This window comes from Somniosus microcephalus, chromosome 11 (genome assembly GCF_052327205.1).
Source record: "Somniosus microcephalus isolate GS21.2 chromosome 11, FLI_Smic_1.0, whole genome shotgun sequence".
Lineage (NCBI taxonomy): Eukaryota > Metazoa > Chordata > Chondrichthyes > Squaliformes > Somniosidae > Somniosus > Somniosus microcephalus.
The window spans coordinates 61239087-61253124 of record NC_140997.1 but is presented as its reverse complement, the minus strand read 5'-3'; the positions used below and the strand labels follow the sequence as shown (position 1 = coordinate 61253124).

The window sequence follows — 14038 nt, the reverse complement described above, 5'->3', positions numbered from 1 at the left end:
AGTTGAAGGGTTCTTAACGCTAGGGAACTCAAGGAATCGATTCAATGATTAGCTATAAAATAACAGCTTCAGATCGAATTCCCTCCCTCTCCCTCCAAAAATAGAGCTCTGGGCATCATTTTTAATAATTCCCAGGTTGTGGATTAGCATTTTTTTAAATTTTTTAAAAGTGCTTCAAAAATATAAAAATCAATTCCTTATTAAATGGACTTTGGGGCTGTAATAGCCACACTATTGAAACTAAGTCCTATTTCAGGGAGCTTTGACGCAATGGTCAAACACCTCTGAAGACAGCTGAAAGCAGCCACAAAGTACATGACAACGCCCACCAAAATTAAATCAAATGTTTAATATATAGATTTTGAAAGTAGTCCCTGTAAATTGAATCCTTCGTGGATTAACTATGGAATATAATTTTTATCCTCTCAAAGAAGATTTCAGTAACTCTTTTGCAAGCTTTCCTCCAAGTTACTAAATGCTGGGTGCTTCTGATCAGAGTTGGATGAAAGTGGCATGCCATAGCTACCCAGAAAGAAACTCAATATACAGATGCTCTTCACCTGTATATTTTCTATATTTATGTACCGTTCTCCTGAAACAAGTGTGTAGACAAACAGGATAACAAAAAAAGGCCCATATGCAGGTTTGTCATTCATCCATAATCAGGGGTTATTTCAATATAAATAATGTTGGTTGTACGATAATAACTACAAAGAGTTTATATTGCAACAGATCCAGTGATTGTGGAAAAAACAATTATAGTTCCATTAATCTGCAATAGCTTATACCTAAAATTTTAACATCACTATTACACCACATTAATCCATTTAAAAGTAATTTCACACAAAGCCAAGTTCATCGGTGAACAGTGTTGGGCATTTCAAAAATATGCGCTCATTCTTGTCAGGCTGAATTTAAGAGTACTTACCAAAGCTCCACCCTGGGGGAGGTTCAATCTTTAAAATGAAATCTCCCTGTGGAGGTAAGAAACATTATCTAAGTACTTTCTCAAATTATAAATTGTAATAGACATGTCAGAATGTAGTACATTTATGCACAAAGAACATGGACTGTTCGCCAATGGAATCATTAATCTACAGATTTCTTTAACACTGCTAGCACAACATTGCAAATCAGAATATTTATTGAAATTTGGAGAATTAACTCTAGAGATTGTACACATTTTCAATGAAAATAAGATTTACTTTATTAATGCATTAAGCCACCCCATAGTTGCACAAACTGATCATGCTGCCATTGTTCAAATGACTGTAGTCAGCACTGCTCTCAAAAGTGAGATGATCACTAAAGAAGTTTGGAACATTATATTAATAGATTGGAATAGGAGAAAGGACTTTGTCCTAAACTAACAGGTTATTTCAGGAGTACAAATTGATTTTTACCACCATATAGGCCTACTAAACAGTTTTTAGTATTTTAGTTACCTTATCATACAGAGGAATCATGAAGTAACCATTGTTGGGTGCGCAATCTGTCTGGTATTTCAGTGTGCCCTGCTTGGTGTACAGTTTAATCTGTGGAAGCAATCGCAAACATCGTTTTCTTTCAAGGTAGCAGAAAATGTAAATTGTTGCTCAGAAATCTCAGTTCAGAAGACAATATTTGCTTGATCAATTCCTTCCTCATTTTTGTCAAATATGATCTAAATATTCCTAATGACAATTGCTCTTCATTTTGAACCCCAATATAAAACTGCAGGGATGTAATGAAATTATCTTCAGACCATCCCTCTCACTGCAGTTGCAGCAGTGTAAGGGGATGTGCGGGAAAAGTCCAAAATTAGCACCTCAGCAAGATGCCATCAAAAAAGCTCAAAGCTGTTTGCAGAAGAATGACCCCCAGATACATCCTGGACAAGCTGCAGTATATCTTTTCAGAAAGAGTTCAGAGTTATCAGAATTTTGAATATCTAGTGTTAATACACTGCTTATTTGAGACCAGTGTCTGCTCGAGTAGCATGGGACTGGCTCAACATCACTCTCTGGCCAGACCCAAAGAGTTGACAAGACAATTAGACTGCCTGGAAACTTTGCATCATATGGGTTCTAGCGAGTACAAAGCTAATGCAATATGAAGCCATCACCCGGAAGTGATTTCACACCTATATAAATTCAATTCGATCAACTTTATAACTGAATTATACTACACAGTTTGAATTGGTGTGAAGTCAAAGCCACTGTGTATCAATGGAAACCATGTGCTGTAGTAAAATTGGCCTATTATCCAAAACATCTTAAATGGAGGCTAGATATTCTAAGACAAACTCAGCCACATAGTAACAACAACTTGCATTTATATAGCACCTTTAATGTCATAAAAGGTTCCACGGTGACATCAAGGCACATAAGGAGATATTAGGGCAGATGACCAAAAGCCTGATCAAAGAGGTAGGTTTTAAGGAGCGTCTTAAAGGAGGAAAGAGGTAGAGAGGCGGAGAGGTTTAGGGTGGGAATTCCAGAGCTGAAGGCACAACTGCCAATGGTGGAGTGATTAAAATCGGGGATGTGCAAGAGGCCAGAATTGGAGGACCAGAGATCGTGGAGAGTTGCAGGGCTGGAGAAGGTTACAGAGATCGGGAGAGGCGAGGTCATGAAAACAAGGATGAGAATTTCAAAAATGGAGACGTTGCCGGACCGGTAGTCAACGTAGGTCAGCAAGCAGAGAGGTGATGGGTGAACGGGATTTGCTGGGAGTTAGGAGACGGGCAGCCGAGTTTTGGATGAGCTCAGTTTATGGAGGGTGGAAGATGGGAAGCCGGCCTGGAGAGCGTTGGGATAGTCGAGTCTCGAGGTAACAAAGGCACGGGTGAGGGTTTCAGCAGCGGAGGAGCTGAGGCAGGGGCGGAGACGGGGGACATTACGGAGGTGGAAGCAGGGTAATTGTATGTATTATTAGCTATTTCCATTGGTCAGGTTATTCATTGCTGAAGCAACAAAATTGCAAAACATCAGTACACTCACTAAAAACATTCGTTTAGAATTTTGTCATTCTCTTCACACTATTTTTTCTCTCAACTATCATTTTTTAACAATTTTAAATTTATCATACTATTTGCAATCTGTGACATAGACTGGCAATAATAAACACCACTGCACCAATTCACTGGAACTTTTAATCACACTAGCAACTGCTTCAGCCCCTGGCTTCACTTGTCAGTTGGCTCAACTAGGCTGGCTTTCAATATCAACTCCCTGGTATTATGATTTTCCCCTCTACAAACACCACATCTGTCTACCCTATGTCACTCAGGTCTACCTGTACACAGTCCCACCATTCAGTTTTATTCTTATCAGTCTTTTTCCAGTTAGACCCATTCCATTATTTTTGTGGACGCAGGTTTTCAGTCATACCGTACACATACCCTACAGCAGTTGATGCACTGCAGCAACTTGCCAAGGCTTCTTCGGCAGCAGCCCCCAAACCCGCGACCTCTACCACCACGAAGGACAAGGGCAGCAGGCGCATGGGAAAATGTTCCAAGTTCCCCTCCAAGTCACACACCATCCTGACTTAGAAGTATATCGCTGTTCCTTCATCGTCGCTGGGTCAAAATCCTGGAACTCCCTCCCTAAGAGCACTGTGGGAGTACCTTCACCACACGGACTGCAGCGGTTCAAGAAGGCGGCTCACCACCACCTTCTCGAGGGCAATTAGGGATGGGCAATAAATGCTGGCCTTGCCAACGACGCCCACATCCCGTAAATGAATTTTTAAAAAGCTCACAATCTTCTAACTGAGATGTTGTTACTTCAGTGGTGGTTACATGGTCCTCCCGGCTGACATCCAACAGCCTTCTTAGCATGTTCCAAGAGCACCCAGGCTGTGTTTCAGTATCTTTGCCAGCTTGGTAGCACTCTCAGCTAGGAGTCAGAGGTTGTGGGCTCAAGCCCCACTCCAGGGAATTGAGCACATAATCTAGGCTGACGTTTAAGTGCAGTACTGAGGGAGCGCTACACTGACAGATGAGACGTTAAATCGAGGCTCTGTTAGCCTGTTTAGAGGGACATAAAAGAACTAGTGGCATGATTTTGATGAAGAGCAGGGCAGTACGCCTAGTGTACTGGCCAATATCTATCCCTCAACCCCAACACCACCAAAAACATATTAACTGGTCATTTATCCGATTGCTGTCTGTAAATTGTCATCCACACCTACCTACATAACAGTGGCTGTGAGGAGCTTTGGGTCATCCGGAGGATGTAAAAAGCACGATAGAAATGCAAGTTCATTCATTCTCAACACCATATTAGCTGGAAGCTTGTCTATAACTCTATTACACATTCCAAGAGAGTTAGGTGGCACAGTAAATAGTATAGTTGGGAGCAGAAAGTTGCAATTGATAGATTAAGTGAGTGGACAAAACTGTGGCAGATGGAGTTCAATGTGGGCAAACGTGAGGACATCCACTTTGGACCCAAGAAAGATAGATCATTACATTTTCTAAATGGCGAAAAGCTCGGAAGTGTGAAGGAGCAGAGAGATTTAGGGGTCCAAGTGCAGAAATCACTAAAAGCTAGTGGACAGGTACAACAATTAATTTAAAACGCTAATGGAATGTTGGCTTTTATCGCAAAGGGGCTGGAATACAAGGGGTGGAAGTTATCTTACAGCTATACAGAGCTCTGGTCAGACTCCATTTAGAGTACTGCGTTCAGTGCTGGGCACCACACCTCAGAAAGGATATACTGACCTTGGAGGGGGAGCAGTGCAGAGTCACCAATGATACCGGTGTAAAAGGGTTAATTGAGGACAGATTGCATAATTAGGTTTGTATTCTTGAGTATAGAAGAATAAGGTGTGATCTAAGTGAGGTGTTTAAGATGATTAAAAGGAGTTGATAAGGTAGATAAAAACTACTTCCACTGGTGCAGGAGTCCAGAACAAGGGGACATAACTTTAATATTAGAGCTTGGTTGTTCAAGGGTGATGTCAGGAAGCAGTTCTTCACACAAAGGGTAGTGGAAATCTGGAAGACTTTCCCCCAAAAACCTGTTGAGGCTAGGTCAATTGAAAATTTCAAAACTGAAAGTTATAGACTTTTGCTAGACAAAGGTATTAAGGGTTACAGAACCAAGGCGGGTGGATGGAATTAAGGTACAGATCAGCCATGATCCAATTGAATGGCGGAACATGCTCGAGGGGCTGAATGGCCTCCTCGAGTTCATGGAATGCATTCAAGATAGTTTTCTACATCAGTATGTCGAGGAACCGACGAGGGAATTGGCTATTTTAGATCTAGTATTGTGCAATGAAACAGGGTTGATTAATAACCTTGTAGGAAAGGAGCCTCTGGGGGGCAGTGATCGTAACGTGTTGAGTTTGAGAGTGATTTAGTTAAATCCAAAACTAGGGTCCAAAATCTGAACAAAGCAAACTACGTAGATATGAGAAGCGAGTTGGCTAAGGTAGGTTAGGAAACTAGATTAAAAGGTATGACAGTAGAAAAGCAATGGCAAACATTTGAAGAAATAATTCATAATTAAGGAATAAAAACACCACGGGAAAAATGGTCCACCCGTGGCTAACAAGAGAAATTAAAGATAGTATTAGATTAAAGGAAGAGGCCTATAATGTTGCCAAAAAGAGTAGCAAGCCTGAGGATTGGGAGAATTTTAGAATTCAGCAAAGGAGGACCAAGAAATTTATAAAGAAATGGAAAATAGAATGAGAGTAAACTAGCGAGAGACATAAAAACTGACTGTAAAAAGGAAAAGATTAGAGAAAGTAAACGTGGGTCCCTTACAGGCTGAGACAGGAGAAATTATAATGGGGAATAAGGAAATGGCAGAGAAATTAAACAAATACTGTGTGTGTCTCTTCATGGAAGAAGACGCAAAAAACATTCCAGAAATAGTGGCGAACCAAGGCTCTAGCTAGAATGAGGAATAAAAGAAATTAGTATTAGTCAGGAAATAGTACTGGAGAAATTAATGGGACTGAAAGCCGATAAATCCCCTGGACTTGATGGAACGGTTCCCACAGATTGGAAGGCAGCAAATGTAACCCCACTATTTAAGAAAGGAGGGAAGAGAGAAAACGGGGAACTACAGACCAGTTAGCCTGATATCAGTAGTTGGGAAAATGCTAGAATCTATTATTAAGGATGTGGTAATGGGACACTTAGAAAATAATAATAGGATTGGGCAGTGTCAACACGGATTTATGAAAGGGAAATCGTGTTTGACAAATCTGTTAAAAGGTTTTTGAGGTTGTAACGAGCAGAATAGATAAGGGGCAACCAGTGGATGTGGTGTATTTGGATTTTCAGAAGGCATTCGATAAGGTGCCACACAAGAGGTTATTAAACAAAATTAGGGCTCATGGGATTGGGGGTAATATACAAGCATGGACTGAGGATTGGTTAACGGACAGAAAACAGAGAATAGGAATAAGCGAGTCATTCTCGGGTTGGCAGGCTGTAACGAGTGGGGTACCACAAGGATCAGTGCTTGGGCTTCAGCTATTTACAATCTACATCAATGATTTGGATGTAATATATCCAAGTTTGCTGATGATGCAAAGCTAAGTGAGAATGTAAGTTGTGAGGAGAATGCAAAGAGGCTGCAAGCGGACATAGACAGGCTAAGTGAGTGGGCAAGAACATGGCAAATGGAATATAAGGTGGAGAAATGTTAAGTTATCCACTTTGGAAGTAAAAATAGAAAATCAGAGTTTTTTTTTTTTAAACGGTGAGAGATTGGGAAATGTTGGTATTCAAAGGGATCTGGATGTCCTTGTTAACATAGAACAGCAAGCAATTAGGAAAGCAAATGGTATGTTGGCCTTTATTACAAAAGGATTTTGAGTATAAGAGTAAAGACGTCTTACTTGCAATTATATAGGGCCTTGGTGAGACCATACCTGGAATATTGGGCCGGATTTTCTGACCCCCACGGGGCACCCGTAGAGGCCGCGCAAGTGCCGGTTTCAGGCATGCGAAGCGCATGCGCTAAAACCCGGCGTTTCCGACAGATTATCCGCCTGCCCGGGAGATTTCCGCTTTCTGCACAACCTCCGCCCGCTGAAAACCTTTAAAAATCTTACGCCTGGTAAAAGCAAAAAATTTCACTCATTTAGAATTTTAAAATACTTTTAAGAAAATTAAGTTTATTTTTAGCCCTGTAAAAAACTTTAATTATTTTTTTCAAAAAATTAAATTTGTTTAAAATATTTAATTAATGTAATTTTAACTAATTTTAAATACGTGATTTTAAAAAAATTATTTAGTATTTAATTGTGTTTTTAAGTGATCCCCATTCATACTTTTGACAGATCTGTCCGTACGGACCTGTCAAAAGTGTGAAGGGAGATTCCCTTCTTTGATTGGTTCCCCGTGGCCCATGTGATCCCAGGGACGCTTGCGAACCACATGCGGCCCTGGGATAGTTGGGCCTCTGTGCATTTCATAGAGCAGAGGCCCAGGATTAGAAGTCTCAGGACCTACGGAGTCAGCAGGTAAGTGCGTAGATATTTTCCCGCAGGAAGCCTCCGATCGGAAATTCAGGGTCATAGTGTACAGTTTTGGTCTCCTTACCCAAGGAAGGATAGAAACACAGAAGATAGGAGCAGGAGTAGGCCATTCGGCCCCTCGAGCCTGCTCCGCCATTCAATGCGGTCATGGCTGATCATCCAAATTCAGTACCCGGTCCCTGCTTTCTCCCCATACCCCTTGATCCCTTTAGCCTTAGGATATACTTGCCATTGAGGGAGTGCAACAAAGGCTCACCAGACTGATTCCTGGGATCGGGGAGATTGTCCTATGAGGAGAGATTGTGTAGACTAGACCTATATTCTCTAGGGTTTAGAAGAATGAGAGGTGATCTCATTGAAACATACAAAATTCTTACAGGGCTTGACAGGGTAGATGCAGGGAGGATGTTTCCCCTGGCTGGGGAGTCTAGAACCAGGGGTCACAGTATCAGAATAAGGGGTCGGCCATTTAGGGCTGAGATGAGGAGAAATTTCTTCACTCAGAGGGTGGTGAATCTTTGGAATTCTCTACCCGAGAGCTGTGGAGGCTCAGTAGTTGAGCATATTCAAGGCAGAAATCGATATTTTTTGGATATTAAGGGACTCAAGGGATATGGGGATAGTGTAGGAAAGTGGAGATGAGGTAGAAGATCAGCCATGATCTTACTGAATGGCGGAGCAGGCTCGAGGAGCCAAATGGTCTACTCCTGCTCCTATTTCTTATGTTGTCATGTTTTCCTGTTTCTATGTTCCCCCTTCCCCACAGTGAGTTTCATGATCAAACAAAAGCATTTCAACTTTCCCCTTCACCAAGCACACAAACATCCCCAAAGTAATCAGTAATATTGTGATGCAGCTTATAGGTGTCAGCTGTAGCTCAGTTGCTAGCACTCAATCTGCAAACAGCAAGATCCCACAAACAGCAATGAAATAATGTGCAGATCTGTTTTAATTATGTTACTTGAGGGATAAAAGTTGGCTAGGTGACATGGAAGAACGCGGCTGCTCTTCTTTGAAATATTGGAAATACATGGGATCTTTTACTTCCTTCGAGAGGGCAGACGGGGCCTCGGTTTAACGCCTCATCCGAAAAATGGCACCTCCGACAGTGCAGCACTCCCTCAGCAGTGCATTGGCTGTAAAGCACGTTGGGACGTCCCGAGGTCGCGAAGGGTGCCATATAAATACAAGCCTTTCTTTCTTATTGCCCTCTTATTCCCACATGACAACAGTGACTCCACTTCAAAAGTACTTCATTGGCTATAAAGCGCTTCGAGACGTCCGGTGGTCGTGAAAGGCGCTATATAAATGCAAGTTTTTCTTTTTCTCCATTACTAATTACAGGACGGTCTCTCAACAACTGCTGCTGAAGCCAGGAAGCCGCTGGAGTCACTGAAGCGACAGTGAATCCCGGCAATAGCTCGACAGCCGCGGTGACAGTGACTGGCGAGCGGCCCAGCCTCTCCTACCGCGGGCTGGATGTGAACGGCCCGCCGCCCGGGGGCCCGTCACCCCGCACTCACCTCGATCAGCGAGTAGTTAATCTCCACGTCAGACTTCACGAAGCCCCCGCATCCCACCACGATATCCTCGCCCCCCGCCAGACGGCAGCTCAGCAGCGTCGTCAACAGCGCCAGCGCAGTCCACGGCCTCCCGCCCGCCATACCACCAGCAACCCGCCGCAACTTCGCCCGGTCCCCGCACTCGGCAACCCAACCGCGCCGGCCCACGCATGCGCCGCCAACGGGCTGCCATCCGGCCTCAAGGAGGGCCACCAGCGGTAGCGAGCTCTCCCCACACCGCCACCTGGCGACAGTGGTGAGTGTGCACCGCGGACTGGCCCCTGCAATAGGGCTGCCAAACCTCCAGAATTGACCTAGAGTCTCCTGGAATTAAAGATTTTAAAAAATTCATTATTGCCCATCTCTAATTGCCCCCGAGAATCTCCTGGACACTGCAGCGAGCAACCCAGGGGGAAAAATCATAGGGGCATTCAAAAAAATTTGAACACCAATATACTAGTTATAAAGATATTAGACATGGGATGTTTGATTGATTGTCAAAAATAATCCACTCCGGTAATGAAGAGTCTCTTCACATTCCAATTGGCATGGGAAGGCGAAGCGCCATGCGAGGATAGACATGTTGGGCGAGGGTGTGAGGCAGGAGGTCATATGATGTAACCTCCAGGAATATGTCCAGCCAGAGTTGGCAAACCTGCCCTGGAATTGTTATTGTTGAATTCCCATTCAAGACAGAACTGGAATGGCAAGACAGGAAATCTAGAGCATTAGCAAAAGCTAACCAAAAGCTTCAAAAAAGCCTCAAAGATTCCCCCAAAAATTGACACAAGAAATTGGGAATGTGCAGGATCTCACAAGACCATTGTGGCCCCTCTGGTTGACAGTCCCCCTACATTCCAATCACCACTTTTAATGCAGACACCAGTACTGGGGGCTACTGTTCGCATTGTCGGTGCTTGTGGGCCAAAATCAATGGACAGCGAGAACTCCTCATCGTCCCATAGAAACATAGAAGATAGGAGCAGGAGTAGGCCATTCGGCCCCTCGAGCCTGCTCTGCCATTCAATGAGATCATGGCTGATCATCCAAATTCAGTACCCTGTCCCTGCCTTCTCCCCATATCCCTTGATCCCTTTAGCCTTAAGAAATATATCCAACTCCTTCTTGAATATATTTAATGAATTGGCCTCCACTGCCTTCTGTGGTAGAGAATTCCACAGGTTCACCACTCTCTGGGTGAAGAAATTCCTCATCTCTGTCCTAAATGGCTTACCCCTTATCCTTAGACTATGACCCCTGGTTCTGGACATCGGGAACATCCTTCCTGCATCTAGTCTGTCCAGGCCTGACAGAATTTTATAAGTTTCAATGAGATCCCCTCTCATTCTTCTAAACTCCAGCGAGTATAAGCTCAATCGACCCAATCTCTCCTCATACGTCATTCCTGCCATCCCAGGTATCAGTCTGGTGAATCTTCGCTGTACTCCCTCCATGGCAAGAACATCCTTCCTCAGATAAGGCGACCAAAACTGCACACAATACTCAAGGTGTGGTCTCACCAAGGCCCTGTACAACTGCAGCAAGACATTCTTGTTCCTGTACTCGAACCCTCTCCCTCTCGCAATGAAGGCCAACATACCATTTGCCTTCTTAACCGCCTGCTGCACCTGCATACTTACCTTCAGCAACTGGTGCACAAGGACACCCAGGTCTCGTTGTACTTCCCCTTCTCCCAATCTATTGCCGTTCAGATAATAATCTACCTTCCTGGTTTTGCCACCAAAGTGGATAACCTCGCATTTATCCACATTGTACTGCATCTGCCATGCTTCTGCCCAATCACCCAACCTGTCCAAATCATACTGGAGTTTCTCGGCATCCTCCTCACAGCACACACGCCCACCCAGCTTTAAGTCGTCTGCAAACTTGAAGATATTACATCTAGTTCCCTCGTCTAGATCATTTATATATATTGTGAATAGCTGGGGTCCTAGGACCGATCCCTGTGGTACCCCACTAGTCACTGCTTGCCACTCGGAAAAAGACCCGTTTATTCCAACTCTTTCCTTCCTGTCTGCCAACCAGTTCTCTATCCAAGTCAGTACCTTGCCCCCAATCCCACGTGCCTTAACTTTACACGCTAATCTCTTATGCGGGACCTTATCGAAAGCCTTCTGAAAGTCCAATTACACCACATCCACTGGTTCTCCCTTATCTATTCTACCAGTTACATCCTCAAAAAATTCCAGTAGATTAGTCAAGCATAATTTACCTTTTGTAAATCCATGTTGACTTATCGAAATCCTTCTGAAAGTCCAAATACATCACATCCACTGGTTCTCCGTTATCTATTCTACCAGTTACATAGAAACATAGAAGATAGGAGCAGGAGTAGGCCATTCGGCCCTTCGAGCCTGCTCCGCCATTCAATGCGATCATGGCTGATCATCCAAATTCAGTACCCGGTCCCTGCTTTCTCCCCATACCCCTTGATCCCTTTAGCCTTGAGAAATATATCCAACTCCTTCTTGAATATATTTAATGAATTGGCCTCTACTGCCTTCTGTGGTAGAGAATTCCACAGGTTCACCACTCTCTGGGTGAAGAAATTCCTCCTCATTTCTGTCCTAAATGGCTTACCCATTATCCTTAGACTGTGACCACTGGTTCTGGACTCCCCGACCATCGGGAACATTCTTCCTGCATCTAGTCTGTCCAGTCCTGTCAGAATTTTATAAGTTTCAATGAGATCCCCTCTCATTCTTCTAAACTCCAGCGAGTACAAGCCCAATCGACCCAATCTCTCCTCATACGTCATTCCTGCCATCCCAGGTATCAGCCTGGTGAATCTTCGCTGCACTCCTTCCATGGCAAGAACATCCTTCCTCAGAGAAGGCGACCAAAACTGCACACAATACTCAAGATGTGGTCTCACCAAGGCCCTGTACAACTGCAGCAAGACATCCTTGTTCCTGTACTCAAACCCTCTCGTTACGAAGGCCAACATACCATTTGCCTTCTTAACTGCCTGCTGCATCTGCATGCTTACCTTCAGCGACTGGTGCACAAGGACACCCAGGTCTCGTTGCACTTCCCCTTCTCCCAATCTATTGCCATTCAGATAATAATCTGCCTTCCTGTTTTTGCTACCAAAGTGGATAACCTCACAATTATCCACGTTATATTGCATCTGCTATGCTTCTGCCCAATCACCCAACCTGTCCAAATCATCCTGGAGTTTCTCGGCATCCTCCTCACAGTACACACAACCACCCAGCTTTGTGTCGTCTGCAAATTTGGAGATATTACATCTAGTTCCCTTGGCTAGATCATTAATATATATTGTGAATAGCTGGGGTCCTAGCACCGATCACTGCGGTACCCCACTAGTCACTGCCTGCCACTCGGAAAAAGACCCGTTTATTCCAACTCTTTGCTTTCTGTCTGCCAACCAGTTCTCTATCCAAGTCAGTACCTTGCCCCCAATCCCATGTGCCTTAACTTTACACGCTAATCTCTTATGCGGGACCTTATCGAAAGCCTTTTGAAAGTCCAAATACACCACATCCACTGGTTCTCCCTTATCCATTTTATCAATTACATCCTCAAAAAATTCCAGTAGATTAGTCAAGCACGATTTACCCTTTGTAAATCCATGTTGACTTTGTCTGATCCTGTCACTGTTTTCCAAGTGCTCTGCTATTACATCTTTTATAATGGACTCTAGCATTTTCCCCACTACCGATGTCAGGCTATAATTCCCCGTTTTCTCTCTACCACCTTTTTTGAATAGTGGGGTAACATTAGCTACCCTCCAATCTATTGGAACTGTTCCAGAGTCTATCGAATTTTGGAAGATGACCAGCAATGCATCCACTATTTCTAGGGCCACTTCCTTAAGTACCCTAGGATGTAGATTATCAGGCCCTGGGAATTTATCAGCCTTCAATCCCGTCAATTTCCCTAACACCATTTCCCTACAAATACTAATTTCTTTCAGTTCCTCCCTCTCATTAGACCCTATGTTCCCCGACATCTCTGGGAGGTTATTTGTGTCCTCCTTTGTGAAGACAGAACCAAAGTATGTATTTAATTGGTCAGCCATTTCTTTGTTCCCCATTATAAATTCCCCTGATTCTGACTGCAAGGGACCTACACTTGACTTCACCAATCTTTTTCTCTTCACATATCTATAAAAGCTTTTACAGTCAGTCCCATCCTACTGCTGGAAAAGGACTCTCTTCCATGCTCGTCTGTGCTTAGGTGGCCTTTTAGAGGGATTATAGATCACACAGTGCCCACTGGTACGCGCAAGGCCTTCCGCGACCGGTGGACACCATAGGATGTTAACTGTTTTATAGACAATGAAAACAGAATAGTGATTTAGGAATATTTAATTTTGGACATCTTTTATTTCTAATTGAACTATTGATGTTTTATTAGTGGTACCTTCCTCCTTAGGGGAGGTATTTGCAGAGCTGTTTGTCTTGGTGACACTGGGCTACCCAGTGTGTGCAATCCAATACTACATAAAAAAGCCAACTAATCACCCTTGTACATTCCCTTAGTGTCTGTCTTTCATGTTCCTATGCAGTGCTACTCCAGTGGCTGCAGCATGGCTGGTGGAAGGCTGCTGACTTTCTGTGGGGGAGACTGCAGATGACCTTGCAGGACGATCTTGAGCATCTCTGGGTCTAGAAGGCCCAGCTGTAGACTGCACCACCTCGGCAGGGGCGGCAGCAGTCTGGGCTGGCTAGCTGACAGGCAGCAGCAAGGACACTGGCGGAGGGCAGTGGTGGAAATACAAATGCTGCCATCCTGAGAGGACAGCAGGTTCTTGCTCCACGGTGCCACTGCCACTCCTCTACTTGGTTAACGACTGGCTGGGCTGCTGGCAGCTCTTGTGTATCTGAATGAAGAAAGGCACAAGGGTCGGGTTGTGGCGAGGAGAAGCGGTGAAAGCAAGATGCTTACAAGAACAGATTGTGTGATAATGGGGCGGCACCTCAGTATTCCTAGCCCTC

At 44.0% G+C, this 14038-nt stretch overlaps 1 protein-coding gene across 2 annotated transcripts in view; it reads right to left on the bottom strand.

The window, feature by feature from the left end:
* The window catches only part of nomo (nodal modulator), a 76864-nt gene extending 67645 nt beyond the window's left edge, over positions 1 to 9219 (bottom strand). The window contains exons 1-3 of one of the 2 annotated variants that reach the window (XM_086000807.1): positions 9015 to 9219; positions 1446 to 1535; positions 929 to 974 (exon numbers count right to left, since the gene is read on the bottom strand). In XM_086000807.1, the coding sequence (XP_085856933.1) occupies positions 929 to 974; positions 1446 to 1535; positions 9015 to 9155 (277 nt within the window). In that variant the 5' untranslated portion in view covers positions 9156 to 9219. The remainder of the gene's footprint in view (positions 1 to 928; positions 975 to 1445; positions 1536 to 9014) is intronic. The other variant, XM_086000806.1, reaches the window with a different exon arrangement.
* Between the last annotated feature and the right edge of the window lie 4819 nt (positions 9220 to 14038).